The 27,251-nt window shown below is 44.1% G+C and overlaps 1 protein-coding gene across 1 annotated transcript; it reads left to right on the top strand.

Moving 5' to 3' along the window:
- Window positions 1-342: 342 nt before the first annotated feature.
- Window positions 343-27,251, top strand: nkd1 (NKD inhibitor of WNT signaling pathway 1). Its single transcript, XM_030766631.1, has 10 exons — window positions 343-417; window positions 535-567; window positions 776-915; window positions 18,943-19,000; window positions 22,414-22,517; window positions 22,956-23,051; window positions 24,372-24,519; window positions 25,716-25,797; window positions 26,187-26,314; window positions 26,554-27,251. The coding sequence occupies exons 1-10, from the start codon at window positions 393-395 to the stop codon at window positions 27,087-27,089; spliced, it is 1,350 nt and encodes a 449-aa protein (XP_030622491.1). The 5' UTR covers window positions 343-392; the 3' UTR covers window positions 27,090-27,251.

The following is a 27,251-nucleotide window of genomic DNA, read 5'->3' as shown; positions in this document are numbered from 1 at the left end:
GCTGGTGTGCGCTCCGCTGGGTGCTATTGGTTTACTGAATATGGTACGGGGGGCCGCTCTTTATATTTGGAGACTCCAAAAGAATCTCGGCTCACTTTCATGTGCCGCCTTGGTCCAATAAAACAGAGGGACTCCCTGTGAGTCGTCTAATCTCGGGCGAGGTGTCAATCTTGTTCCTTCAGTGGTTGAAGTGCGGGTTTTGGTAACCGCCTCCTCTGCGTTTGGAGGGTAGACGAGAGGAAGAGCTTGGAGGGGATCAAAGCTTGTGCTGCTCTCTGTCGTTGTTGGATGTATCGAGCGCTGCCTGCTTTGTAACGGACAACTGACAAATATCGCTGTTTTCTGGATTATATCGACTCTAATGTTTTTATATATCAACCAAATGCAGAGAAATGGGTAAACTTCATTCCAAACATGGTAAGGTTTTTCTCCGTCTCTCTTTTATTATTGATTGTAGTATGAGCGCTACCGATTGTTCTTTCGAGTAATCCGTGTCCCCGTCTTTTCTCTCCCGCTATCAATTGTCCCGAAAAGCTGCTATTTGTAAACCGAGGGAAAGTCCTGAAGGTGAGTGGAGTGAGTCTTGAGTGAATTTCAGAAAGCCTTATTAGCAGAAAAAGCTCATAACGTCCCGTTTAAATAACGTGTAAAGTTGCCCCAGCACTATATAACCATGTTAAGTTAGCCCCAGTCAGATCTGTTGAGACCATAAGAGTTTGCTCTGCAAACTGTATCTTAATTATTCAGCTTAAGTGTCATTTTTGTGCATTTTTAGGTGACAGCTTTGTAGTTAACGCCTGTTTAGCAAAAAAAGGACTGGACGATTGGTTCGTTAAACAGAAGTATTACTGCACTGGACCTCGACTGGAGCAACAGGACTGCCACCATAAAAGTACCTGCGGGTTGACTGCCAGAGTAAGTAATCAGTCTTTCAGAAAGTTTACTTTGCATTGGTTTCAGTTCTCATAAACAAAAAAATTAACTTTAAATGTTTATTTTTATTTTCTTACTCGTTTTTAATTATTTTTTTTAAACGATGGTCGACTACACTGTTTTTTTGTAGCCTTGGAAAATTTTAATATCGGAGCATGGAGCGTCCACTGGGCCCCCTCATTGGGAATGTTGGAAATCACAATTTTGGGTGCACGTTTAAATGAACTTCCCTAAACCTTCGGACCGTTAATTTACTGATTTTTTTTTCTCATTTAACGCGGCTTTTATTTTAGTTGTTTTCATGTGAACGATTTATTTTACCTGCATTTCACAACTTCCAGGCTGCAACAAATGTCGTCCCAGTCGGCGCGTATTGTAAGCAACTGCTGCTTAATTATCGGTTACATAGTAAACATGCAAGCTTTGTTTGTCGCTTTGCTTCTCTCAGTAAACAAGGCTCTTGATTGTTAAAAGTATTTGTTAGAGGAGTAGTACAAAGTAGTTCATGTGGTCTGCGCTTTTAACACGGTCCTGGCGTGAATATGAGTTAAGAGCAATTGTCAGAATTGTAGCAGTGTTACACAATAAACCGTGGAAACTTCTGGCGGATAGGTAGTTTTAGCCTGACCATAAAACATAAAACAGTTATTTTCACGTGTGATCAGAGGCGAGGTTTTTGAGTAGACGTTCATCCAACGCCTCCAAATGATGTCTTTTAAAATGCTTGGCTAGTGTGATTTTTTCCTCCTCTTTACAATTACAAATGTTTCCTTTGAAGCTAGACGCGAATCGTTATTTGTATATCCTGGGATGTTAAAGTGAGAAAATGTCTGCTTTCAAGTTTTAAAAAGATCCAGAAACTATCGTATCATTGAGCGGTTATTTCTCTGGTGGGGGGAAAAACAATCGAAAACCTCAAAAGTCGAGAACATTTTGTTACCTTTTTTTTAATCTGGTGTTAACACTCTTGATTGTTATCCCACCGTCTTATCCTTACAATGGGATTGTAACAGGAGACATGTTTAGACAAAAGGAGCCCTGACTTTATGCCTCCCTGCCCGCATGGATAAATGGTTTATTTGACTGTGGTGGGAACAAATGTGTTAAGGCTAGGAACAGATGCTGAGTTTTTCTGGAGGTACTGGATGATGGTTGACTTGAAAGCGTTGCATTCTGTCAGGCTGGTGACAGGACTGCATTGTAAGGCTGAATTTGAGGTTGAAGGGGTCGAGTCTGTCTCGGATTTGGCATCGTGGTAAACACATGGCGTGTTGTTGTGGAGAGAAGAAGAAACGCGCTGGAAAAGCTTCTGAGGCGACGTAAGCCTCTTTCGGCCGGTGACTGCGTCTCAAAAGCGTTCTTTTTGAGGATTGAGAGCTCGTCAGAAGTTTACCAAGACTTTTAGCTCCAGCCCATTGAAACGGCAAGAGAACAAGACGGGTCCATTCTTCTAAACTGCTATAGATGAAACTGCTAACGCCTACCTGAGCAAGCTGCAATTAAATGATTAAAGTCCACAGGACTTTGAAATATGGAAACCACCTTGTTTTCAGTGTCACAGTTAGCAGTGCTTTCACAAATAGCTATCAATTATATGTAATGAGAAACTGGAGACTACACAGGTCCATAGAGCTAGTGTTTTTTTTTTGGGGGGGGGGGGGGGGGTTCTTTCAGTTTTCGATGTGAGGGAAGCAAAAAAAGAACAATTGGTCTGACTTTGCTGGGATAAAAGCAGTATTCATCAGATACCGTGAATCTAAGTCTGGAGAGGCTATAAAGCTCCCTTGTTTTTCTTTTACCCTTATGACGTGTGTGTGTGTTTTTGTCATTAGTTTACTCACATTCAACGTGATGTGAGAAAGATAGCTTTGATTGCAACACCATTTTTAGTAAGAGTCATTTGATGTCACCGTGTGTGCCAAAGTCACAATTTTGTCTTTGTGTACTTCCAGTTATCTTTTAGAACTTGATTCTAGAACACTGTTGTTGACTTGGATTCCACTGACCCCACAATCCATTGTCTTATTTCTGAATTGTGACATAGGCATCTTTTTTTTTTTTGTGAAAAGATCGAAGAGTTCTATAGAAACCCAGGAGTTCTGGCTATGAGTAACCTCATTGGCCCACCGCAGAGTTGGAGTGTAAGGAGAAGTCTCTTAGGTGTTGAGGTGTTTTTGGAGGACATGCAAATTTCCCAGATGGTGTGAAGTAGGTCCTGGTGAGTTTGGAAGAAGATTCCTGCTGGAGGACTTGGACCATGTAGTTCTGTTTTTATGAATAATTGCTGAATCCACTGTGCCTAATGGCTCTCCCTGCATTTCAGGGAAATGAATAAGCCAAGACAAAAGGTGTTTTGACATAAATATTTATTTTGAAGCATTCCTTTTGTTTTGTTTTAACAAAGTGCCTCTAAAACAACTGAATATTTTATTGACTGACTCGGTTTTAGCTGACTTGGGATTTAAGATTTATAGTTTTCGACTGCTGTCCTAGAGATTTTTTAAGAGGTGGCTATTTCAGCACTTTGGAGAGTGCTACAATATTTCTGCCATTCCAAAAAGGGACAGTGACTACGGTTGTCAAACTACACAAAGAAATCAGTATTTTCCCCATCTTCATACCATTTTTTTTCATTTCATTCTAGGCAATAGCACTAGCCTTCAACTTCTTATGTGTAATTAACAGTTACACAGCACCGACGGACTGCCAAAAAAATGCCTAAACAGCCAAATTATTTGTGGCTAGCCTTTTGCTATTTGAAGAGTTTGTCGGGTCTTAACTCTTGCCTCGGAAGAAAAGTGAGGTGGGCGTTCTGTTCTCTAAGAGTACCTGGAGAGCCAGATATTTATAACTGTTGTTTCTGCTGCCTGCAGTCTGAATGGAGGTCCTGTAGAATGTGGGTCATATTGTGGAGGCAGTGGGGAGTCTTGAACTGGAATCCTTTTGAAGTGAGACACTGACGCCCAGCCTTCCTCAGCGCGTCGCGTTGCTGCTGGAGCCGCAGCGGTGGGAAAAGTACTCTTTCAGGGACGCGCTGTTTTGGAGGGGTGATTACATTAGCTGGCTTGTTTACAGTAACTTATATAGAACCGAATGATGCTGAGCTGTTAAAAAAAGAAAAAAATGGGAGGGACCGGGAATTCCGAAATTCAGGGGAAGTTTAAGAGCAACTGAATAATTTTTGATTTTTCACACACTTCAAGGAAGGACGAAGAACCTGTGCATTGTTGTCTACAGTAGCTCAATGTGCTCTATTTATCCAATGCTTAGTTGTCTGTTCATTTTATAAGGGCAGGGCTTTGAGGACAGTGTTGTCTGTGAAAGCAAGCTTAGATCAGACGCAAATAACACAGCAACACAGCAACAGACACAAATAACACAAGAGTCTTGATTCCCTTTGTCATTTATAACTTGATAGCTGATTGTAAATGTTTGAATGTGTTAGGATGTCTTGAATAGCAGTTTCATTGTGGTTATTTTGAACGAATAACATAGCAGAGCACAGCAGGTGGGTGTGCTGTGTTGTTGTGTGGGGTCCAGGATGTTCAGGTCTCAGGGAATCTCTCAACCCCATAACCAAACCAGACTTGTCCCCTACAACTTAAATCAGTTTTGGAATACAGCTGTGAGACCTCTCAACAAACACTCAGGGTCTCCTGGGGGCCCCTTTTCTGTGGCCCCTGTAGACCTCCCAGATTTACTACTGGAGCAAAAACTGGCAGTGTTTTGTTGTATCTCCAATCAAAATGTCTTGAGGTGTCTTGAAAATATATGAAAGGTTCCACTTGACCAAATCTTGAATGGCATCTCCACTCTTCCTCCCTTCCATGTCACTTCTTTCCTCCCCTCCTCCCTTGTCCCTTCTTTCCCCACTCTCTCTCTCTCTCTCTCTCTCTCTCTCTCTATCTCAGACATTTCTCATCCTCCATCTGTTTCTTTGTTTTACCTCATGGCTTGGGAGTGCATGTCTGATGAGCAGAGACAGAGGGTGTGGACAGGGACCTGTGGCATTCAGGTCTCTTTCTCTCTTTTAATGGTCTTTATGCAAATTTTTTTAAACCGGGAAAATCTTGATCAAACGCACACATACATACATGCAGTCTCTCTCTCTCTCTCTCCTTTTCTCTCCCTCTCATACATGCAGTCTCTCTCTCTCTCCTTTTCCCTCCCTCTCTCTCTCTCTCTCTCTCTCTCTCTCTCCCTCTCCCTCTTTCTCTTTCTCTCAGTCCCTTTAACAGCGTCTTTCAATGCCACATGGGAAGCTGTGTTCAGTAGGAGTTTAGAGGCTAACCGACATTCAGGAAACGAACATTGTAAGAGTCTTACCTCAGCACCAGATGAGCGAACAGAAGTGCAGATAGATTGTGCGCCCTCTGTTTATACTGTTCTGCTCAGTTCACTCGATTCTTTTCCCCTTTACAAAGCACTGGTTTTAGTCTTGAGGCTGAGTGTGACTCTTGAATGAATATGTTCTCTAGCTTCACTGGCTCTGTCTCTCTCTTTCTGTTTGTACCTCCCTTTCCCATGTCTTTATTTTTACACGCCGTCTATCTTTTTATTCACTGGTTGTATCTCTCATCTGCCTGCTTTGCCTTTCATTTCTCTCTCTCTCTCTCCCTTTCTGTTTGTGTGTGCTCTCTTTTGGGACGGCGCTGTGTTTTGCTGTGAGTGGGTAGTTCAGTGTTGTCTCTGAAAGAGTAGAAAGAGTTGGTCTCTGGGGAGACCAGTGGAGCACCTGGCTGGAAAAGGGACTATGTAACTGCAGCCTGTTCCCATGAGGAGAGAGTAGAGGATGGAGCCAGAGGGCAGGATGGTGCAGGTGAGAGGAGAGGATGGAGCCAGAGGATTGGGTGGGGTGGTGGGATGGTGCAGGAGAGAGTAGAGGATGGAGCCAGAGGGCGGGATGGTGCAGGTGAGAGGAGAGGATGGAGCCAGAGGATGGGGTGGGGTGGTGGGATGGTGCAGGTGAGAGGAGAGGGTGTATCCAGAGGATTGGGTGGGGTGGTGGGATGGTGCAGGTGAGAGGAGAGGGTGTATCCAGAGGATGGGGTGGGGTGGTGGGATGGTGCAGGTGAGAGGAGAGGGTGTATCCAGAGGATGGGGTGGGGTGGGGTGGGGTGGGGTGGGGTAGTGGGATGCTGCAGGTGCTGGTTTTGTCTCCACAGAGAATGTAATGTTTTCACAGTCAGGATGTTTTGAGTGACCCAGGTCAGTTGAATTGTGAAACTCTTCAGTTTTTTGTTTGGCCTGTAAAAAATAAAGATGGGAAAGTGTGTGTATGAGTAAAAGAGGTAAGAGCCAAGTTTGAAGTGGCATCAGATCAGGTTACGACTGTTTTTTTGGCCTATCCCCCATCAATAGTGTATTGTTTATGTGGGCTTTGTTTATGCTAAAGTAAGAATTCGCTGACTTAGTCATGAGGGCCAGCTACTGTTTGCTTCAGTCAGTGTGTATCAGCTTTTGCATAGAGGTCTCAGTTTGTGTTTATTATGTCTGCGCTTGTGTGCTCATGTGCATTTGTATGTATATTTCCTTGTGTGTTTCTTGTATATCTGTGTCCCATGAGCAGATGTTATAGCGTCTTTTTGAGAAGGCCAGAGTTTTGGTGTGAGTGTGTGTGTGTGTGTGTGTGTGTGTTTATGTGGGTCTGTGCATTTGTGTGTGTGTAAAAATAGTGATAAGGTATGTGTGGAATGGGGGAAGGGTGTAGGGGGCTAGTGAGACGGCTGGCTAAGCTTGTGTGCATGTTAAAGTGAGTGTGTGTGTGTGTGATTGAGTATTTGTGTTCATGTGTGCATGTACTTGTGTGCATGTGCTTGTGTGAGTGTGTGTGTGTGTGTGTGTGTGTGTTAGAGACAGACAGAGAGAGAGAGAGAGAGAGAGAGAGAAAGAGACAGAGAGAGAGAGCAAGGGAGAGAGAGAGAGAGGCTGTCCGGATGCGCTCTAGAGATCAAAGGCATCCTGGGGAATGTGCTGAGAAGCAGTGTGGGATTAGCAGCTGAGATTTGGCCTTTGTTTTCTAAATATCTGCACGCTGAGGAGCAGTGGACAACCCTGAATCATTTCAAAGTGTTTTTGCAGCCTCCTGCTCCTCTACACCCCTCTCTCGCGCGCGCCTGTTTATTCAATCTGCTCAGAGCTCAAGCACTTTGTTTATTTTCTTCGCTTCAAATTATTTTCCTCAATGAATTGGATAGATAGTAAGTCAATTACAGACCGGCTTTTTTTTTTTTTTTTTGTTTTGGTTTTGTTTTGGTTTGTTTGGTTTATTTTAATGATCGGGTCACTGAAAGCTATTGCTAAATGCTAGTCGTGACATCAGAGGTGGCATAGTGTATAATGGAGAATCAAGGGTGAGAATGTTTCATTCCAGACAGCGTGGGACTGATGAGCTTACGAGTATTAATGCAGCCAACGCTTTAATTGCTGAACTATCTGTCTAAATATAGAGTTAATCAAACTAATGTCATCAGACAGAGGCACATTTTTGATCCTTTTGAAGTGTGTGTGTGTGTGTGTGTGTGTGTGTGTGTGTGTGTGTGTGTGTGTGTGTGTGGGAGGGGGGTCGGGGGAGGGCACGCATGCATACCTGAAGAGTCTGTTTCCTCTTACACTTTTATATTGTAACTTGATTCCTTGAGTATGATGGAAGGAACTGTTTTGAAAAGAAATAAAAGTGTAAAGTGTTTTGAAAGAGAGAAAGAAAGAAAGAGGATAGGATAGAATAGACAGAAAGGCAGGAGAAGAAAGGAGATTTGGGGGCGATAGAGGGGAAAGGGAGGTGAAGGGAAAAGAGCAGGGGAGAGGAGAAGACTGGGGTCTTGAGGTATGTTGGGTCTGTCTCTGTGCTCAGATTTTCACAGGCATGCGGCTTTGCTGCCTGGCTTAATCAGCCACTTAACAGACGCTGCTTAAGTGGGCGTTTAGTGTTCAAATCCTGAATAATTCTCTCCTGTTTGTTTATCCTGTGTCCCCATGGGCTAGGCTTCTGCCCAGGCAGCAGAATGCTTTGGAAGAATCTGAATGAATGCACAGACCAAAAGCAGCAAGGTATTTAGACTGGGGTTATTATATTTAGCTAAAAAAGCTCCCTTCCTGCAGTCCGGCCTTTGGCTGGTGCCTGCTTAGCTTAAACAATGGGTGGGGAGATTTTTTTTTTGTTCTTTTTTTTTTTTTTTACGTAACCCTTGCGGTTTGTTTATTGCTGTCATTCTTTAGGATAGCGGTTTTGATTGGGTTCTGTACAATGTTTACTTCCATGCTGAGCTGATAGGAGGACCCATCCCTGTGTCTACCTGCGTGTGTGTATTCACAGAGGAAATGATCTAGAATAAACAGTGTTAATGGCACATTGTGCTTCTCCTGTTGTTTGGAATACAGGCAGGTTAGTCCAGGGGTATGGGGGATGTTTTTAGTCCAGTCTAACCAAACACACTGGGGACGTGGCACAGAAGCAAAACACACTCACACACACACACATGTCTCAGACCTTTTTTGTGACCCTTAGACAGAGTGAGAGAGAGAGAGAAGAGGAGAGAGAGGAGTTAAGAACTCATGAGGACTGGTGGCAGACTGGTATAGCCACTAAACTGCACTCATCTGTAATTGACCTAAAAAGGGTGAGAAGTGGCTGAATGTTATTTCATCAGAGATTCTAAAGTACCCACAGGGACAGCCTTGATTTTATTAACCATGCCTAGCCAGTATAAAAGGTAGCTCCTTATCTCACGGGTTGCGTGCAACTGTGTGTTTGGCTGACTTATATTATACGGCTGTTTCATGTATAGTAATTGGATATTGTCGCCTTACGAAAGACTGAACAAGGCAGTATTGAGGATGGTGTAATTTGAAGGGGGGAAAAAAAGGTGGGCGGAGCCTTCTGAAACAAGAAAATAAATTTGATTGGAGAGTCATTGTGGTTTTTTTTTTTGTTTGTTTTGAACTTGGTATCGAAAGAATTCTGTTATCGCCTGAGATTGATTTTTGTGACTTATAGTAAATATTGCTATCAGCTTTGGTACCTCATGGCTGTAAAATGTCTTAATCTTCACAAAGATCTGTGCAAAAGAGACAAATAGAAGAAAAATGGGAATCTGTGTTTCCCAGTCTAACTTCTTGAACATGAGTTAAATCAAATTTTAATTGGAAAAAAGTTAGGCCTCTTTTGGTTGACATCTCTCTGATACTGTCGCCGACAAAGGTGTGACAGGCCTGGATATAAAAGCCCTTTGGAGAACAGAAGAGGGTTGAGAGAGAGAGAAAGAGAGAGAGAGAGAGAGAGAGAGAGCGAGAGAGAGAGAGAGAGCGTGAGCGTGAGCTAAAAGTCTTCTTCTCTTATTCGGGGCATTTCAGTTCTGTCTCCTTTATGCCTGTACAGATTGAGAGGAGAGAAGGCGAGGGTAGCCTGAAGGAAGGGAAAATAGAACAGACTCAGTGTGCTGATTCATTTTTGATGCTTCAAAGCTGTTCCTCCCGTATGCCTTTAGTGCGATGGTACAACTTCTACAAACGCTTTTTAAAGCACTTTTCCAAAAGATCTTATGAAAGGAGTGCTACAAAAGTGAAGGCCTAAAATGCCTAACTGTTGTTTTTTTTTATGTTGTAAGATTGTCTTTCTCTTCTCCACTAACCTAGCAGATTGTTGTTCTTGTGCACAGCTCATTACGACATTCTTGAGGCTCTTGTGAAACCCATTTTAATGAATATTTGAGAGCTAGGCCATGTTCTGTGCTGAAAAATAAGATGGTTCAGTTTGGAATGCGTGGCTACTCTGTGTCTGCTAATATGGAATGACTATGAATGGAAACTCAACTGAAAACTCAGCTGTGACATTTACATGGGCTGGCTTCAACAATGCAGTTTAGAATGGATTCGCTGCATTGAATCCGAGAGTTTGGCGTCAGGTCCGTGTATAAATGCAGCTTTCAGTAATCCACACTGACTTGATTCATTTCGTCAAATTCATAATTCATCTCTGGTGATGTGTTATGATTGGAAAATGCTGTGGTGTTCAGAGTCGGTGGAAATCGAGCGTTCTGTGTCTTGAGTGCACAGTCTGTCTTTCAGGGCAAGTCTGCTCGGGGTTTTGGCTGAAACAGGCGTGTCTTGACTGCGTCTACTCTGTGTGACATCTGTGTTGGTATAAAAGGGGCAAACTCAGGTGCGATGTGTTGTTCTGTCTCTTCTGACAGTATGTGCAAAGGTTGTAGTGTTTCCGTGTGTGTGTGTGTGTGTGTGCAGGCTGAGAAAGAGGGAGAAGACCTGACGTCTTTATACTGAAATAGGGCAAAACGTGATTCTCTGCATAAACTTGTTGCATGATCTTGCACAAAGGTGTCAGTGATTCAGTTGAGACAGAGCTAAAGAAGAGACTTAGTTTTGAACATTAAAAATAACCATGAGTTAAAGTTGGGGAAGTAGCCTGATTGTTTCTCTTCTTTCTTTCTTTCTTTCTTTCTTTCTTTCTTTCTTTCTTTCTTTCTTTCTTTCTTTCTTTCTTTCTTTCTGTTTTTTTCTGAGGAAGTGGTGTCAAAAGGACAAAAGGAACAGTTCTTGAGAACTTTGACCCTAAGCTCCTGATCGAGAACACTATAAAGTCTCTCCAAGTGTGCTTTTGGCTCCTGGTCTTCTTTGAGCTGTCTGGTGAAAGATTTAAGTGTCTGTCACGTTGACACTTGCTTTGGGCCAAGTCCCACTCTTAAGACCTCTTAACTGTTCCACTGCCTGCTGTGCTTCCTGCAGCCATCTGAACCCCATCTCACCTCCCTCAGCCTTTTCACTGGCTCAGCTGCAGACTTCCTCACAGATGTCCTCTCCTTGCATTCTACCCCTGCTTTCACTGCTGTTGAATATATATGTACATATGTGTATGGCAGTTAGATACACTTGATACTGTCCTGATACTGTCTTCTGTGATGCAGAAAGTATTTTGTTTTCTTCTTCCTCTTCATCCTCTTTCTACCTTTTCTTCTTCTTCTTCCCCTGTCCACCATTTCTTTTCCCTCAGTCTTATATACTCTATGCTGCACTCCATTCAGACAGCTGTAATCCTGTGATTTTCAGCTCTTGGCAGGGGAGGTCTTCAGTAAATCAGGGCTGAAATGACAGGTTCTCCAGCCCTCCACATAATGCCGGGGACCTCTGGGGGCTCCAGCTGTGCCTGAACGACCTGGAGATCCATCTCCATGTGGATGTTATATTGGAAGTTTATCAATTCCCCAGGAGACAGGAATGGAAAGAGTAGAAAAGGATTATGTTAACCTTCCTTACTATCTTGTATTGTCTTTATCCAGTGATCTCACACCCACGTGCTCACATACACAAATCCTCTGTCTGATAAAGCTCTGTCTGAGACACACTCATGCTTTTTCTCAGGCACAGACACACGCACAAACAAACATAAACATTTGCGTACACCTTCTGTTTTTTTTTTTTTTCACACTTACTGACTCTCTCTCTCTCTCTCTCTCTTTCACTCACTCACACACACACACACACACACACACACACACACACACACACCCACACAAAGATAAACCTAGTTTGATAAATGTTAATGGTTCTGGTTACACATTTCCATAAGCTTGTAAATATCTATGAGTGTGGGGAAAAGGGCAGGTTGCTGTGCCTTAGGGCTGCTATAAAACGTTTATCTGTGCAGGTGTAGAAGTTTTCTAAATGGGTCATTAAAGAGCTGGTTAACACACACACACACACACACAGAGAGAGAGAGAGAGAGAGGCTCTAATCAGTGCATTCCTGATGCACTGTGAAGAGGCCAGTAATTCTCTGCTAATATTCCACTCAGGCTCTGAGGATCCTGTCTTTGATGTAAATGAGGTAATGTGGCTGGTAATGTTTACAATGTTAATCTCATGTGGGAAAAAATGTACCGTAGGCTACGCATAATCAAATCTCTAAAAGAGTTGTCCAGTGATAAGCATAAGAGGGAGTTTTTCTTCACAAACGCACACGCACACGCACACACACACACACACACACACACACACGATTATCTTACTGGTTACTTCCCATTGGCTTCCATTATTTTTAACTACAGAATAATGACCTAACGCTAACCATAGTCAAAGAAATATTTTGAGACTTCTGTTTTCAGAAGTCTCAACAACTTTTGGGCTAAATATTTCCCTACTTGGAACTGGCAGATATCAACGTTCTTGTCATATATTTTTATCCTCGTGTGACCATCACGTCCATACGAGAACACGATGCGCGCGCACACACACACACACACACACACACACATTCACCACTTGCGTTTAGTCACACTGTGCTTACTCTTTTGTGCTGTGACCTGAAGGTTGCAGGGAGCAGAGTCCACATTAAGCCTCGGGGCTTGGTCGCGGTTTAGCCTGTCAGATACTGTCCTGTTCCCACTGAGATCCTACAGGAATTACCCAGGCACTGTCCAGCCCTGCTGGGCTGCTCTATGACCCATCTATTCAACTAGAGATAAGAGTGTAAACTCACTGGCATGCCATGCTCAGGGCTCGCCCTTTGTCTCTCTCTCTCTCTCTCTCTCTCTCTGCTGACTGTGCAAGCTGTAATCATGCAGTAACTTTTTGTGGTCTGTCAGATGACAGATTGCTGGTTTGTGGTTTGCCTCCTAAGATACAGGAATTTGGGCGGTTATGCAAAGATTAATGAGTGCCGTCGGAGGGGCTGGGGGTTTTTAAGAACATTAGAGTGGAAAGAGAGAAAACATTCAGACATTATCGATGACCATTACCACAGCAAACTAAGGCACGAGTAGATTGCAGTAGAACCAAATGTACTGTTTGTGTCTTACGCAAGATGACTTTGCTCGTCCTGTATCAGAGCTCCTGGGTTGGGGTCTTTGGGCCATTTTTGTCCGTGGCGGGTGGGGTGGGGGGGTGGTGAGTTGCGCGATTATATTGCTCTTGAACAGAGGTAAAGTCAGCTCTGTCGTGTGCTTAGGCCAGTGCATTCTGATGACCAGACAGAATGCTTTACTAGGAGTTATCCTGGGTTCATATTTGGTTAAAATTGACTATTTTTCGTCACAGTTGATTACTGATTAGCTCTGATGTTTTGGTTTCTCACTTCTCTCTGCTGAGTTATTCAGATACATTCAATCAAATAGGGTTGTTTAACGAGACAAAGAGGTGTTGCATGAATGGCCAGACACTCCGTTTGAGCCTGTTCATGTACCATCAACTTTTTAATGATGGACTTGATCATTGGTGTCTTTAGTTTAGTAAAGGATTTTTTTTTTTTTTACATATTTATAATTGTCTCATCTGGAGTTTTAAAAGTTAAACATTTATCAATTTGGGGGAAACGTGAATCCCAAAGAACATACTGCAGATTCAGTTGTCCTTTAATGGACTTTAAAGTCAATTTCTGTGCGCTAGCTGCTTTTTCTTTTCCTTAGACTTCAGCACTTGCACCTCTCATTGCTCAACTGCAGTTCTAGATTTGGAAACATGTTATACAATAATTGGCTACATCTCCTCTCACTCTGCGGAAAGGGCGTCTGGAGCCAGGTTAGATATATCATTACCTCAGATCTTAATTTCCACTGTGCTGAATGATCTTCTGTGAAGAAGCGCTGGAAGGCAGTGTTCTTTTCTCCTCGTGTTTTGACTCAAAACCATTCTTTTTCTCTCCGTTAGAACCTCATTGCAAATCTCAACAAATGTTTTTTCTGGATGTAGATGTTTTGAAATTTTAAGACGTCCCTGCTTGGTTTGGCCCAGAGCAAAGTGTATTTGAAAGAATTTGATCAAAAACTGAAAAAGAAAGCCATACATCAGGTTGGAACAAAATAGGAAGCAATATTTAAGAATTATCCAAAATGAACCCTCCATAGTTTGAGTACATTGTGGTCCATTGTGGTCTTCAGTGAATGTTTTGAGGCTGGCTTTTGAGTTTAGTAGTTTTCCTTGGCCCTAGCCTCCTGTCTTTCCCATTCCAGGTTCCTCAGAGCTATGGGCCGTGCTGCTGACGGCTCTCTGATTTCTCACACTGGGGGGAAAGTCTGCAGTAGGTGCCTGGATCTCTGGTCCTCTCAGAAAGGCCTTGCCTCTCTAGTGGAGATTGGTTTGCCCTTTCAGGGGTGCCGGGGAGGATGTGAAGGCTGTGTGGACGTTCCTCTCTAGAGATTTGGTGGTGGTAACTCTAAACTTAAGGCATGATTTTAACCACAGCAGTCTGAGAAGGTATTTAGGTTGACGTCTTGTTTTGTTTGCTGTATTACTGACTTAAATATACGTGACTGTTATCTTGTGAGCAAAGGGTTGTTTTTTTTTTTGTTGTTTTTTTTGTGGTCCCCTTTTACTTTCGTGAATGCTCCGTTCAGACAGAGCACTAAATCGGAATTCAGCCTTTTTTATCTCTCTTTCCAACCTGCTTACTTTCTTCCGTTCCTCAGTCTCTTAATGTCATACCTTGTGCTTGGCAGTGTCTGGCCTGAATGAAGTGGCTATGTCAGTAGGGGCTTAAGGTGTTGTGTGTGTGGTGTAGGGTGAAGGAGGCACCTAGTGCTGCTCTTAATGAGATTTTTCCTGAGGTTTGGTGTCGTGCCAGCGGTATAGTGGCAGCTCCAGAGGTCTACCCCACTGTGGCCTGGCGCACGATCAGGGCAAGCTGTCGTCGGCTTCGTAAATTCTCAGCCTGTGTGGCGTGGTGAAGAGGCGCACAGCCCCCAACAAAAAGCTTTGTGGGACTTTCCACAACCATGAACGCACACGCAGACACACACGAATCCACACGTGGGCGCGCGCACGCACACACACACACACACACACACACACACACACTTGGGCACATGTATGTCGAGACACAAATTCACACAGAAACCCAAGCATATACATAAAAATAGAAGGACAGAATCTGTCGCCGGTTTTTTTCTCCAGTTCTTGCTGTGGTGCTAACACCTTAATGTGCCAGACACTGATGGATGCATTACACAGACACATACACACAGCCAACACATATACACACATTTGGCCCGGACTGTGTCTGTACTGGACCCTGTGGCAGCTCTGACATCTTCTTTGCCAAAGTGGCGGCACCGAGAAAGAGCGTGAGAGAGAGATGGGTTCATCAGGCCCGCAGTCAGAGCCATTTCTTCTCCTCTCTCCAACTCTCTCAATGAAGCCATTCACCTCCAAGACTCTTACAGCTAAACATCTGAGCCAACTTGGTTTTTCCTTTTATTCAAATTCATATTTACATGCGTGTCATAGACTTAGTTGAAACGTTTTCACTCCGAGCCAACGCAAACAACTCAGGAGCCTGTCCGGTGAGTTAGCAGCAATGCTGTAATGTGGCACTGTTTGTTCTTTTGGAATAAATCTCTGTGAGGGGGTTTTTAACAGTTTAAAAACTCACAAGGGCCATACAAACCCTCTGCTCCAGACCCCAAAGACATTCTGAAGGGCTTGGCTCCTGTTGAAAGCAACGAAAATTCTCCATACTCGGGTTTCCACAGAACATTAAACATCGTGTCTGGAAAATTGTTTTTTGGTGTTCCCCTGTGTTTGAAGGAAGGATCTTGTTTATGTGCGAGAGTCCTTTCATGATGCGCTGTGGCCCACGACGTTAGCCAGGGCCTTTCAGCAGCACGGGGAAAGTTATATCTCTACAGCCTTCCTAAAACTTTCATTAACACATCATAAACATATGTGAACCTTAAACCAAAAAAAAAAAAAAAAAAAAAGAAATGGAAAAAAAAAAAAAAACAAAACCCTCAGCCTCCATTCTCTTGGCATTCGGTGTCATTTTTAAGAGACCTACGAGACATAAGAAACATTGAATAAATCAGTGGTGTTGAGAAACTGTATTTTTCAACGGAACCATAAACGTAAAACCTCGTCTGAGAGAAACCGCGTAGCCCTCAGATGCTTATGTAGCTTTCACTCTCTCACACTTTCTCTTTGTCTTTCCACGAGATGATCAAAGCCCTTTAGCACTTGGCCTTGTCCCTCACAATATTTACCTTTAACTGCTCTCCTCCACTAACCTTTTACCCCTGAGGGTGGAAGGTCGTTTGGCAGCTCTCTGATTGGCCTGTTGCTCTGACACGGCATGTCAAGATGGACGACTTTTCAAGGGCCAGCTGATTCATATAAACACGGCACCTAAAAGTTCCTTTTGTCTCCAGCGAATGGAGATAAATCCCGCCCCCAAATGACTCAAGAACAGCGTGAGCAGTCTCTGTGACCTTTTGGCCACCTTGCTCTGGAATGACACATGGCAACATTTTGGGGTTTGTCTTCACAAACCTGCACTCTGTCATTGCAATGCTACGCGCTGCTCTTTGTGTATACAAAGATATTTTCAACCTCTCATTACACCCCAATGAAAAGGATAACATAGACTTTATATATCTCATGTTTATCACATAACCTTGTGTCCCAAACACATGTTTAGGACACTGTCAGAATAAATTAAAGCTATTTCATTTTTTTTTTTTTTAATTTGGTTATTGTTGTGTAAAGCGCTGAAATCTGTGGCTGTAAGCGTGGACTGCAAGCCTGGACTCTTTGGGTGGGCTTAACTTTGTCTGAGAGAAAAATATCCGCCTCAGGACATCGCTAAGAGAATACCGTACAGTATTGCTCTCGTCTGGTGGAATAAAAAGGTATTTTCTGATCTCAAAGTGCATTCAGCAGACGTTTTGGCGCGACCCCCTCCCCCTCAAGCCTTAGTTAGCTCATCTTATCGAGAGACCACCAGGAGAGTAGAAAGTAGCCTCGCTGACCCCTCCAAGACCTGTAGGACTATAGAGATTTTGTGGTGAAGCCATTTGCAGAGCTGTGGGAATTAGTGTTACGTTGAAGGGGGATAAGTGGTAAGATTTATTTTTGGGGGGGGGGGGGGGGGGTGGTAGGGAGATGCTATGACTAATGTGCCCACTGGCAGTTAGAGGACAGGGCCCTGAGACTCATTCATTGCTCTGAATATCTGGCATGTATCTGAGTGGGAAGCGCAAAAAGGAAGAAACTGCTGCCCTGTAGTCCGGTGTAAATTCTAGGGAGCAGATCTGGAGTGGTTCTTTCAATTTGCTGCTGTGTTGCAGCACGTATTGAGACGACCGTGGAAAAAAAAAAAATTGAAATTTTTTTTTTAAGTGCAATATCAGAGTAAAGCTTCTGTTTGGACCATGTTTTGGATTTTTTGGGTAATCTCTAACGTGTTGCCACTGATATTTTGCTTGTTTTACGTTTTATAGAACAACGACAAAAAAAAAAGTTCAGTGAAATTTAGTGTGAAAGCTTCTTTGCGCATGTGAGAAAGGTCTGAAGTTTATGTGGTGTGTATTTATATCGTCCTGTTTTAAGCAGATATACGCGGGGGGGGGGGGGGGGTAGCTTTCAGAGAACAGACCAGAATACACACTCTTATCCATCACCCTCGACAACAACCAATTAGCACATTCCTGTCTCTCCGGCTCTCAAGTTTTTCACTAGCCTCTCCATCATTTTGGGTCATTCCTCCCGAGAAAAAAAATGAGAATAAAATGTGGGTGTTTGTGTGTTAGGGACCGTGTGTGCATGTATGCGTGCGTGTGTGTGTGTGTGTGTGTGCATGCACATTTGTGTGTTGTCCCACATTAAAAGAAGAGAGTCCTTCTCTTAATCCACAGGAGGACTTGTCCACTGTTACTTTTTAAAGGAAATGTGTGTGTGTGCGTGTGTGTGTGTGTGTGTGTGTGTGTGTACGAGCATTTGGATGTTTTTTATTGAACAAAACACATGGGCTCTCACTAAGCAAAGAATATCTGAAAAAGCAGCTTGTGTAGGGACATTTTGCTTGTCCCCACAAAGGAGGTCCTTTTTAAACGAAGATTTGACCATCATTGTCAAGACCAAAAATATCTGCCAATATTATCATCGTGGCTTGCATTAGGCATATGAATCTGTGGTTACAGTATAATGGAAGTCAGTGGAAAATCCTCAGATGTAGACAGATAAAGTTGCATGTGAATCGAAGTTCACTTTGGCCCTGTATAAGTGTCTCTGTTCTGCTGTATCATATGCATGTGTGAGCATTCTGAAAGAGAGCGAGAGAGAGAGAGCGAGAGACAGAGAGAGAGCGAGAGACAGAGAGAGAGCGAGAGACAGAGAGAGAGAGAGACAGAGAGGAGAGCAAGGTTGCGAGCTTGAAGAGTCTCACACAGGGCTAATGGAAACAGATTAGAGTAATGGCTGAAACCCCTGATGTGGCTAAGCAGAAGTGAGCGGGCTCAGCTCAGGTGTCCGCGCGGCTAGCGGGAATGCTGTGACAGGAATGCTGCCAGCGTGAGCGGGGAGGGGTGGGGGGAAGGAAAGCTTCTCCAAACACCTCACAGAGTATCACTATCCGCTGTGACGAAAGAGCACGCTCAGAAATAACCTTTCAAACGGGAGCCGCAGTCCACACGCTGCACATGACGGGTAGAGATAATGACAGCCCTGTCGAAAAAATACTGGGACTATCTTAAAGAATTGAACTTTCTAAGCATATTTGTGCAATTCATGGAAAAAAAGAGAACCTTCTGTTTGAAAAAAAAAAAATGTCTATATGCTTTCTTTATAAGAACACAGAAATGAACTTCACTGCGAGAAAACACTGTTAATGTCTCATCAAAACATTTCTATTTCGGTGTTATCAACACGCTTGTCTTATAAATTATAAATGTCAACTTTTTATTTTCTTTTTTTCCATGATGAAATGAAAGGGCGGGGGGGGGGGGGGTTATATGGTGCCTTTGTGTCATTAGGGATTATATATTGCAAGTGCAAACCTGGCCAAGAGTCAGAGCTGGGACTGTGAATGAGGAAGTCTCTGGTTACCTCTTCCTCATCCTCTTCCTCTTTTTCGCTGATGTGTGCTAGACATGCTCTCATATTATCCAGATTCTGCTCTTTGAATTACCAGCTACTTCACAGTCTGTACAATTATCACTGTACCACACTACTGTACATCCGTCATCCTAACGTCTATCTCTCTCTCTCTCTCTCTCTCTCTCTTTCTCTGCAGGATCCACTGGATGAAGCTTGCGCAGAGGGGATCGGCAATGAACATTATCGTTTAGAAGGTCGGCACTCTCTCCTTTAACACCCCTGCTGATGAAATGGATAAATGGATTTTACACCTCCCTTCCTCCCCTCTCCTTCGGGCCCCCACCCCCCCTTGAAAAGCAGTTTCATTTACTCTGTCGCTTGTGGGCCGACCCAAGGATTAAAGGCTCAGAGGAGGAGAGGCGCTCTCTCTTTTTACTTTCGTCTCTTAGCTGGAAAAGAGCAGAGGCCAGAATGAGAGGTTTGCCTCAGGGGTTGCTTAGGGTCGTGCTTAGGATTCAGCTCAAATGTGATTGGTCTACAGCTGTCTTTCAGTTAAGCCATGGAAAGCATCTCCCGCTTGCGATTGGAGCAGAATGGTTTGTTTGTATGAAGGAGGGTCATTTAGGTCATATGGGACCGCTACAACAATCACAAGCTCCTATGAGGTCCTATTAGCTTTAGCTGAGTTCTGATTGGTCTGTATTGTTAGCTTGATATGACCAAAGTTCAGTCAGTATAGGATGTGATTGGATGGAGATTGGTTGAGGGTTTAGTTGGGGTCAGAGTTGTGAGGTCAGGTCACTCTATCAGGGTTTTGACATAGGTGAATTGTGCCTGGAGCGTGAGCCGTCTCCATAAGCCCTGTAAGGTTCACTGACAGTGATGAAGGAGTGTTCAATTTAACCCAGCGCTCTCGAGTTTTCCCGCTCTCACCTTGCAGGAAATAGGAATGGCATTAACAGTTTTGACTGCCACTTTTGAATATGGCTCTGCGGGTGTTTGAGTCTGAGAATTATTCAGTCACTAGTAATATGTTTAAATGATTTATCCAGTATTTTTATACTTTTTATTCCTATGCCTTCATCTTAGCCAGAATGAGCTTTTTCGGTCGCCCTCGGGACAACCACAGAAAGAACCCATTAGTGTGCTTCGAAAGAGGGTGGACAGGCTATACATTAGTCGCTACCTTTTCCTGTATTATTTCTACAAATGTCATGGAACAGACGATCTTTGTTATGAGTTTCAGACGGCATAACGAGAGCAGACTCCGCTGCGCGTTGAAGTACTCTCCGTTTTCCCCTCTGACATCTGAACATCCCCAAGCTTCAGTGTTAGCGCACCAATCTCTCACCCTTTTCAGTACAGGCACTTTTTGGAGAAAAAAGGAAACGTGTTGCGATGGTAGCCAACAGCTGACGAAACACTCTTTTTCTCTTTCTCTCTCTCTCTCTCTCTCTCTCTCTCTGACCCTCAGACGAACTCATGGCAGTAAAATCATATCTACACATCTGACAGAGTAGTTTGCGTGTGAAGGAGTCGAAAGGAGGATAAAAACCTGTTAGAGTGGGAGAAAGGAGGGGACAGATGGAGGGGGAGAAAGAGAGCGAGTTAAAGAGAGCCCGAGTCAGGGTAAGAACGAAAGGGAGAAGGGAGAGAATGGGAAAGAGAGAGAGACTGTAAAAGAGAGTGAGAGAGAGAGAGAGAGAGTGCAAGAGAAGCTAGGATAGGTTTAGAGTAAAGAAAAACGAGAGAGATGGAAGGAGTTACAAAGGACAGTGTGGTCCAATGCTTGTTGAAATCCGTTTCTCCTCAGGGCTTTGGCAGTGTACTTTCACAGAAAGTTTGTGGGGATTAAAAAAGAGCAAGCTGGCGAAATCACAAAGAAGAAGAGAAAGAGAGACATAGAAAAGGAGAGAGAGAGATAGGGAGAGGGAGAGTGAGTTCTGCTGAAAAAAGGATTCAAGATAAAAGTGTTTCGGATGTCTCTCTCCTCCCCTTCATTTGTGTTCATTGAAGATTCTTTGCATTTTTCTCTTTTCTCCTCTTCTCAGTAGATATATTTTAGGACGGTGTTCGTAATATCTACATCCATCTTAGGAAACTCGACATATTTAGGTTCTTACAGTTTTTTTATGGTCAGTTTTTTTTTTTTTACGTGTAAAACAGCACAGACGTTTTACATTCTTTTATGAGTCAGCCTTTACCATGCTTCTCACAGCTTTGCTGTCCGCGAACGTTTAGTATGTCGAGCAAAACATTGCAGAAGATAAATGATGAGGTTGTCTTGCGTTAGCCGCGTAAGCTGAATTTAGTGTCGGCTTCATTGGGAGGCCTCGCAGGACTTTGAGCACTGGAAAAAAAAAAAAAATGCTGGTCGATAGGCAGGAAAGTTTTCTCTGCCTCGGTGACCGCAGGATTCATTGGCCGATTAACGGAGTGCGCGCATATCACGCTGGAATGTGACACGGTTACTGTCGCGCGCCGTTTTGTGTTTGCTGACCGCTGCACTATACTTCACTCAGTTCCACTCCGAATCTGCCGGTCTCCCTCTTCATCAGAGCGCCTGATGGGGTCATAGACGGAAGGAGGGCGGTGACTGTGCCCCCCACCCCCCCCCCCCCCCCCCCCCCCCCCGGGCATTTCGTTAGCCCCTCTAGATAAGCATCTTCCGAATATTCGCCTTACTCCGGAGCAGATTTCTGCCCTCGCGCGAGCAGCGTTCCCTTTGAGTGTCTCCCATGATCAAAAGATGAGCCCCGACGTTATTTCCCTCAAAAAAAAAAAGAAGGAGAAAAAAAAAAAAGTCAGTTAAAGCTCCCTGGGACGATTCCTTTCATTCTCTGGCTTTTTTCTCCTTCCCTCTTTTCTTTTTTGCTGCCGGGGGACAGGGCAGGTCGTCTTTGATCTGCGGGGATCAGCGGAGGGAAAAAGGGGTGCTGTTGTGTCTACTGCCCCATGTTTTGGCACAAACAACAGACACAGTTTCAGATTTGACTCTCCCTCCCTCTCTCTCTCTCTCTCTCTCTCTCTCTCTCTCTGCTTAATTAATTAGCCATTCTGTGGTACAGACGGTCTGATCCTCCTCCAAAAGGTTCGAGAGTGGAACTTCAAAGTAGGGGGGGGGGTGGGGAAAGGGGGGAGCGATTAGCCCGAAGGACACAGACTCTGCTCAGTAGCTTCTCGTTGCCTGGCCTGATATTTTCAGTGTAACATCTATATTGAACCACGATAACACAGATTGAGATGGAAGTGAACCAAAATGGCTTTGACTTGGGAAATGAACGCCAAGTCTGCTCTGTGTAGTCAGAATTACATGCGTTTGCCAATGTGTTACCAGTCATTTCTGATGAAGTTTGAATGATTTACTGGCATTGATTTGTTGTGGGGATGTTTTGATATTTTCCCCCAGTAGGATGTCAAGATGAAAGTCCAGTATAGTAATGACATTGGTGAGCTATATAAAGTGACAAGAGTTTCATGTCTGTAAATATAATAAAACTTAGTGAACTGAAAAATACCCGTAATGTTTCCTAACGTACTCACAATGAAACGCCAGCCACAGGAGCTTAACAGAGCGTTCTTCTGGATTTGATTAATGATGTGTTTGCCCAGTTCTGTTACTTTTGGTTTTAATGACCTGTTCTTAACTGTTCTCTTCTCCCTGTAGTGGCCCTGCCCCCTGAGAAGATTGACAACTGTGGCATCGAAGAGAGATTGCAAGAACGGGAAGTCCCACCTCCTGCTGGTCCACAAAAACAACTCCAGTTTGAGGTTAGTGCAAATCACACCATTTAACCCACATCTTTAGAGAAAACCTGAATAGAATTTTATGTCCATACACATACATACACACAGGTAGACTGCAGTTCTTTGGTAGATTTGAGCACCGGTACTGTCAGATAATGGTAAGAGTGTTTCCAGTGTTATCCAGAATATTCTGTTATTTTGCAGTTATGCCTAGTTAAGCTATTTTATTCACACGCAAGCACACAGTCATATCCAGGTTAGACATTTTTCTCTCAATGGGGCACTTCAGTAAGTGTTTATTTTAGTTAGAAGTGTTAACACTTGCATCAGGATTTCAGAAGGTGTTTGTAGATGGTAACGTGTGATTCTTTATGAGAGCTGCCTGTGTATTGATTTGATCGCAGGGTCTAGATACATTTGTGTTTCTGTCAACGATGTGTGTTGATAAGTGTGTGTTTGCAGGAACTGGAATGTGCCGTGTCTGTAGAAGAGGACAACCGACAGGAGTGGACTTTCACACTCTACGATTTCGACAACAATGGCAAGGTCACCAGAGAGGTGAGATCACACACACACACACACACACACACACACACACACACACACCACAGATAATCTACTCTGCAACCCGCATGCAACTCGCAATTGCGGCCGCGCCGTTTGAGTGGGCCTCAGAGCTTTGTTAGAGAAAGCCGTAACAGAAACGGAGCAAAAGGCTGGCTGGTCTTTGTATGTTTCGCTGTTCTCTGAGAGAGAGCTTTGGTGGCTGGGATTGGGCTTAGTGGTGAAGATCTGAGAGAGAGCTGGACGTTTTAGAGCCATTGTTGAAACGCTGAGAGCACACACTGAAGTCGTCCTCTGATCTGTTAGGATCTCCATGTTCTTTGGCATCTCTCTCAGACCTGAAGCTTTCAAAACAACACAGTGACAAACACACAGGCTTACTCAAACACACAGACACACACACACACAGAAAGAGAGAGAGAGAGCGCAAGCTTTTCTTCTCCTATACCTTTTTCAGCTTCTTCACACATAGCAAAAAACGGCAAGCGAAAATGACAGACTGGGTGTTTTTTTTTTTTTGGTTTGACGTCTGTGTTTGAATCTGTATTTGGAAGCAGTCCTGTGAGAGAGCTCGTAACAGTCCTTTATGCTTGTGTCAGACAGACAGGCAGGAAATAGGCAGGCAGGCAGGTTGCGTTTTTGAAATAGGGGGAGCTAATAGGCGCAAAACGTGGCCTAATTTCACAGTCACTCTGTTGGCCCTGTTTCTCCAGCGTGGCAGCGGTGGGAAGACTTGTGGCAGAGCAGTAATTACCTTCAGAGGGAAATGGCTAACAAGAGCTGAAATATGTAGAATAAGGCCTAAAGTGTCTCCGTCTGGAAAGATGTTAATGTTGTGCTAAACTTAAACAGGCTTTAATGTGTGGCTTGTGTGTGTGTGTGTGTGTGTGTGTGGTCTCTCAGAGGAACAGTTCAACTCTTTACATCTGTCTCGCAGCCTCAGGGCTTAAACTGAAGCTGATCCTATGAATTACACATTATAGGAGAATGTGTGGATACGCACGCACACGTTTGTGTGTGTGTGTGTGTGTGTGTTCTCAGAACAGAGGAGATCCCCTGACATACATGTTGCCCTCAAAGTGAATGGCAATGCTTCCACGCTTTCACAAACACGGATATACAGCAAATAACTGCAGAAGATGATGTCACAATGTTAGGACCTATTAAATGGTTAAATCTCTCTCTCTTTTAGTCCTGACCCATGTATTGGCATGACTGTCACTATACAGTTTTTCCCATGTAGCAATTATACCATGCCACAAATGTTTCTATAACTATATAAATCTTTTTTCTTTTTTTTTTCCCCTCTTTCAGGACATCACCAGTCTGCTGCATACTATCTATGAGGTGGTGGATGCTTCAGTAAACCACTCCCCCAGCAGCAGTAAGACTCTTCGGGTGAAACTGTCCGTGGCCCCAGACTGCAGCCAGAGGTGGAGGAACTGTTCCCAAGGCAACTCTGGTAGGTGGAGCACATGAAGAAATGAGTCAAAGAAAGACATGAAGCGTAAAAACGACGAGAGAAAAGACTAGAAGAGAGAGAGAGAGAGAGTATTGAGGTTTGAGACACTACAGAAGAGAGAACTGAAAAAAGAGAACAGAATGGAAGGCTGATCGTTCCTGTGCTATTTTCTGTCGTCATGGCGTCCCGTAGCATGTGTATTGTCAAGCTGACATACACGCACTCGCGCACGAACACACACACACACACACACATCCCAGACCTGTCAACTTCTCCTCAGCATCTCTCCATCTCTCATGCTCAATGGGGTTCATTTTTAATGATGGGGCTGGTGACAGACCGAGGAGAGAGAGAGAGAGAAAGGGAGAGAGAGAGAGAGAGAGAGAGAGAGAGAGAGAGAGAGAAAGAGAGAGAGAGAGAGAGAAAGAGAGAGAACGCAAGCGTGCCCCACCCCACCCCCCATTGCTTTCAAATCTTCCTAAAAAAAAACCTCTGAGAGGTGCTCACAGTCCTTTTGATAACCCCTGGCTCCTCTGCACTGTCAGAGGGTCCCTTTTATTCTGTTTGAAAAATAAACCCCAGCTGCATTTCACTTAAAGTTTTCCAACTTACGACTCCATAAACAGGAGGAGAAAAAAAAAAAGAAGACCAAAAAAAGAAGTATTTTTGTTTGTATATGTGCTGTTATGTGGCTATTTATATCTGTCACACAATTGAAATTTGAAAGGCCTTTGAAACTGTCAGCTGTCTCCGTGTTAATTTCCAACTGCATCTGATCCTGCTACATTAATGAAGTCTTGGCGATGTGCGTGTTTGTGTTTTAGGCTTTATATGAGGCCCACAGTTCAAAATAGAATAAATGAAGCATTGTTGTTTTTCCTCTTTTATAAATCTTCAAAGCGAAAGAGGAACAAAGGTTTCTTTCTTTTGCAGTTCTGTGTGACTGCTGCTGCTGGTGTGTGTGCGTGTGTGTGTGTGTGTGCGCGTGCGTGTGTGTGTTTGTCTGTGCGTGTGTCTGTGTCTGTGTGTGTGAGTGAGTGAGTGCTGTTGTTTGTGTATGTCTGTGTCTGTGTGATGTTGATCTACCAATTTTTGATAATGTCTTGCTCTCTCTTTCTTTCTTTCTCTCTCTCTCTCTCTCTCTCTCTTTCTGTCTCTCTCTCTCTTTGTATGTCTCTGTCTACCAACGCTCTCAGACACCCCTCACCACAGACATAAAGTAGATAAGTGCATGGAAGACCCCAGAAGCTCAGAAAAGAAATCTCGTGCCCTCCTCAGGTACAGAGCCAGTTACAATCTAATCGCCTTAGCAACCAGTTGTGTGTCTGCACATTACAGACAATGTGGGGTGTGAATTCCATCCAGTGGTGCCCAGTGTCATTATTGAACAGACAGGTCTTAAACCTATGAAATGTAATCCGTATCATAGTATTGAGTTCGAGCTCTAGCAAAAACCTAAAGTTGAATGATAAGGGTGAGGGGACAAAACAGTGAGGACAGTGTGGGAAAATATGAAGATGTTCCTGTTTGACTAATAGTAATGCATATTGTTCCAGAGACAGGACTAAATAGTTATTGACCATCACTGCCTTCATTTCTGTATAAACATGTTTAAAACCTATTTATATGCTTGGTATAGACAACTCAATGTTGTGTTGGGTGTGTAGGCGTCACCATAGCGATCATCACAACCAGCAAGGATGCCAACGTCATTGTGTGGATGAGAATCTGGAGAGACGGAATCACTACCTTGACCTGGCTGGCATTGAGAACTATACGTCCCGCTTTGGAACGAGTCAGTAGATCACAGCAGAAACACACGCACAAACACACACGCACATCCACGCACACGTACACTTACACACACATACATACATACAGACATTCACATTAATGTTTCAAAACGTATCAAACGTATCAAAAATCTTGGTCATGTGTCACTGGTTGCTGATTGGTTTTTATGTTATGTTTTTATAGCAATAATTTATTATAAAAATTGTTGTATAAATGATCGTGTTGGTTTTGGTCCCGCAGTCCCTGCCACTGAGCCAGTGAAGACGGAGCATGTGACGAGAGCACTGAACCAAATGCGGTCCCGCTCCCATGAGCCGGAAAACGGCCACACCTACCCTCACCACCGCCGCTCTCAGACGGTCGCTGAATCTGCCGGAGCCGACGGCATCTGCCCCAGGCCCCCTCGTTCTCAAGAGGCATCCCGTCACGCCGTACGCTCTCCCAAAACACACAGCAGAACGGCCAACGCGCACAACTCCGTTGGCAGGGCTATCCGAAGCCGCGGCGCCCCCCCTCCTCCGGCCCTCCCCAGTCAGACCCCCCCACACCAGGCGTCCGGCCCGTACCGCAGGCATAAACAGAAGCCCAAAGATGGACCGCAGTACCGGGCCCTAGGCAGTGTGGGAGCCCCGGGGCCAGTGCTGGAGAAGGAACAGGTGAGGGATCTGCCCAGTGTGGTGTTGTATGAAGGAGGCTTGGCCCAGGTGGTCCAGCGGCACGAGCACCATCATCACCATGAACATCATCATCACTATCATCACTTCTACCAATCCTGAGGTCTCATTGTACCACAGCCCCTCCCTCTGACCAATCTTCTGCTGACCGACGCTCCTAAAGACTACGCCAAGCCAGGGACTCGACTTTGGGGATGTGACTTAGTCAGGACTGAGAAAGGCAGTGTGATGCTGTGCCACAGTGACAGGGCCTGTGTGTGTGAG

This window comes from Chanos chanos, chromosome 2 (genome assembly GCF_902362185.1).
Source record: "Chanos chanos chromosome 2, fChaCha1.1, whole genome shotgun sequence".
Classification (NCBI taxonomy): Eukaryota; Metazoa; Chordata; class Actinopteri; order Gonorynchiformes; family Chanidae; genus Chanos; species Chanos chanos.
This window is presented reverse-complemented; position numbering and strand designations above follow the sequence as displayed.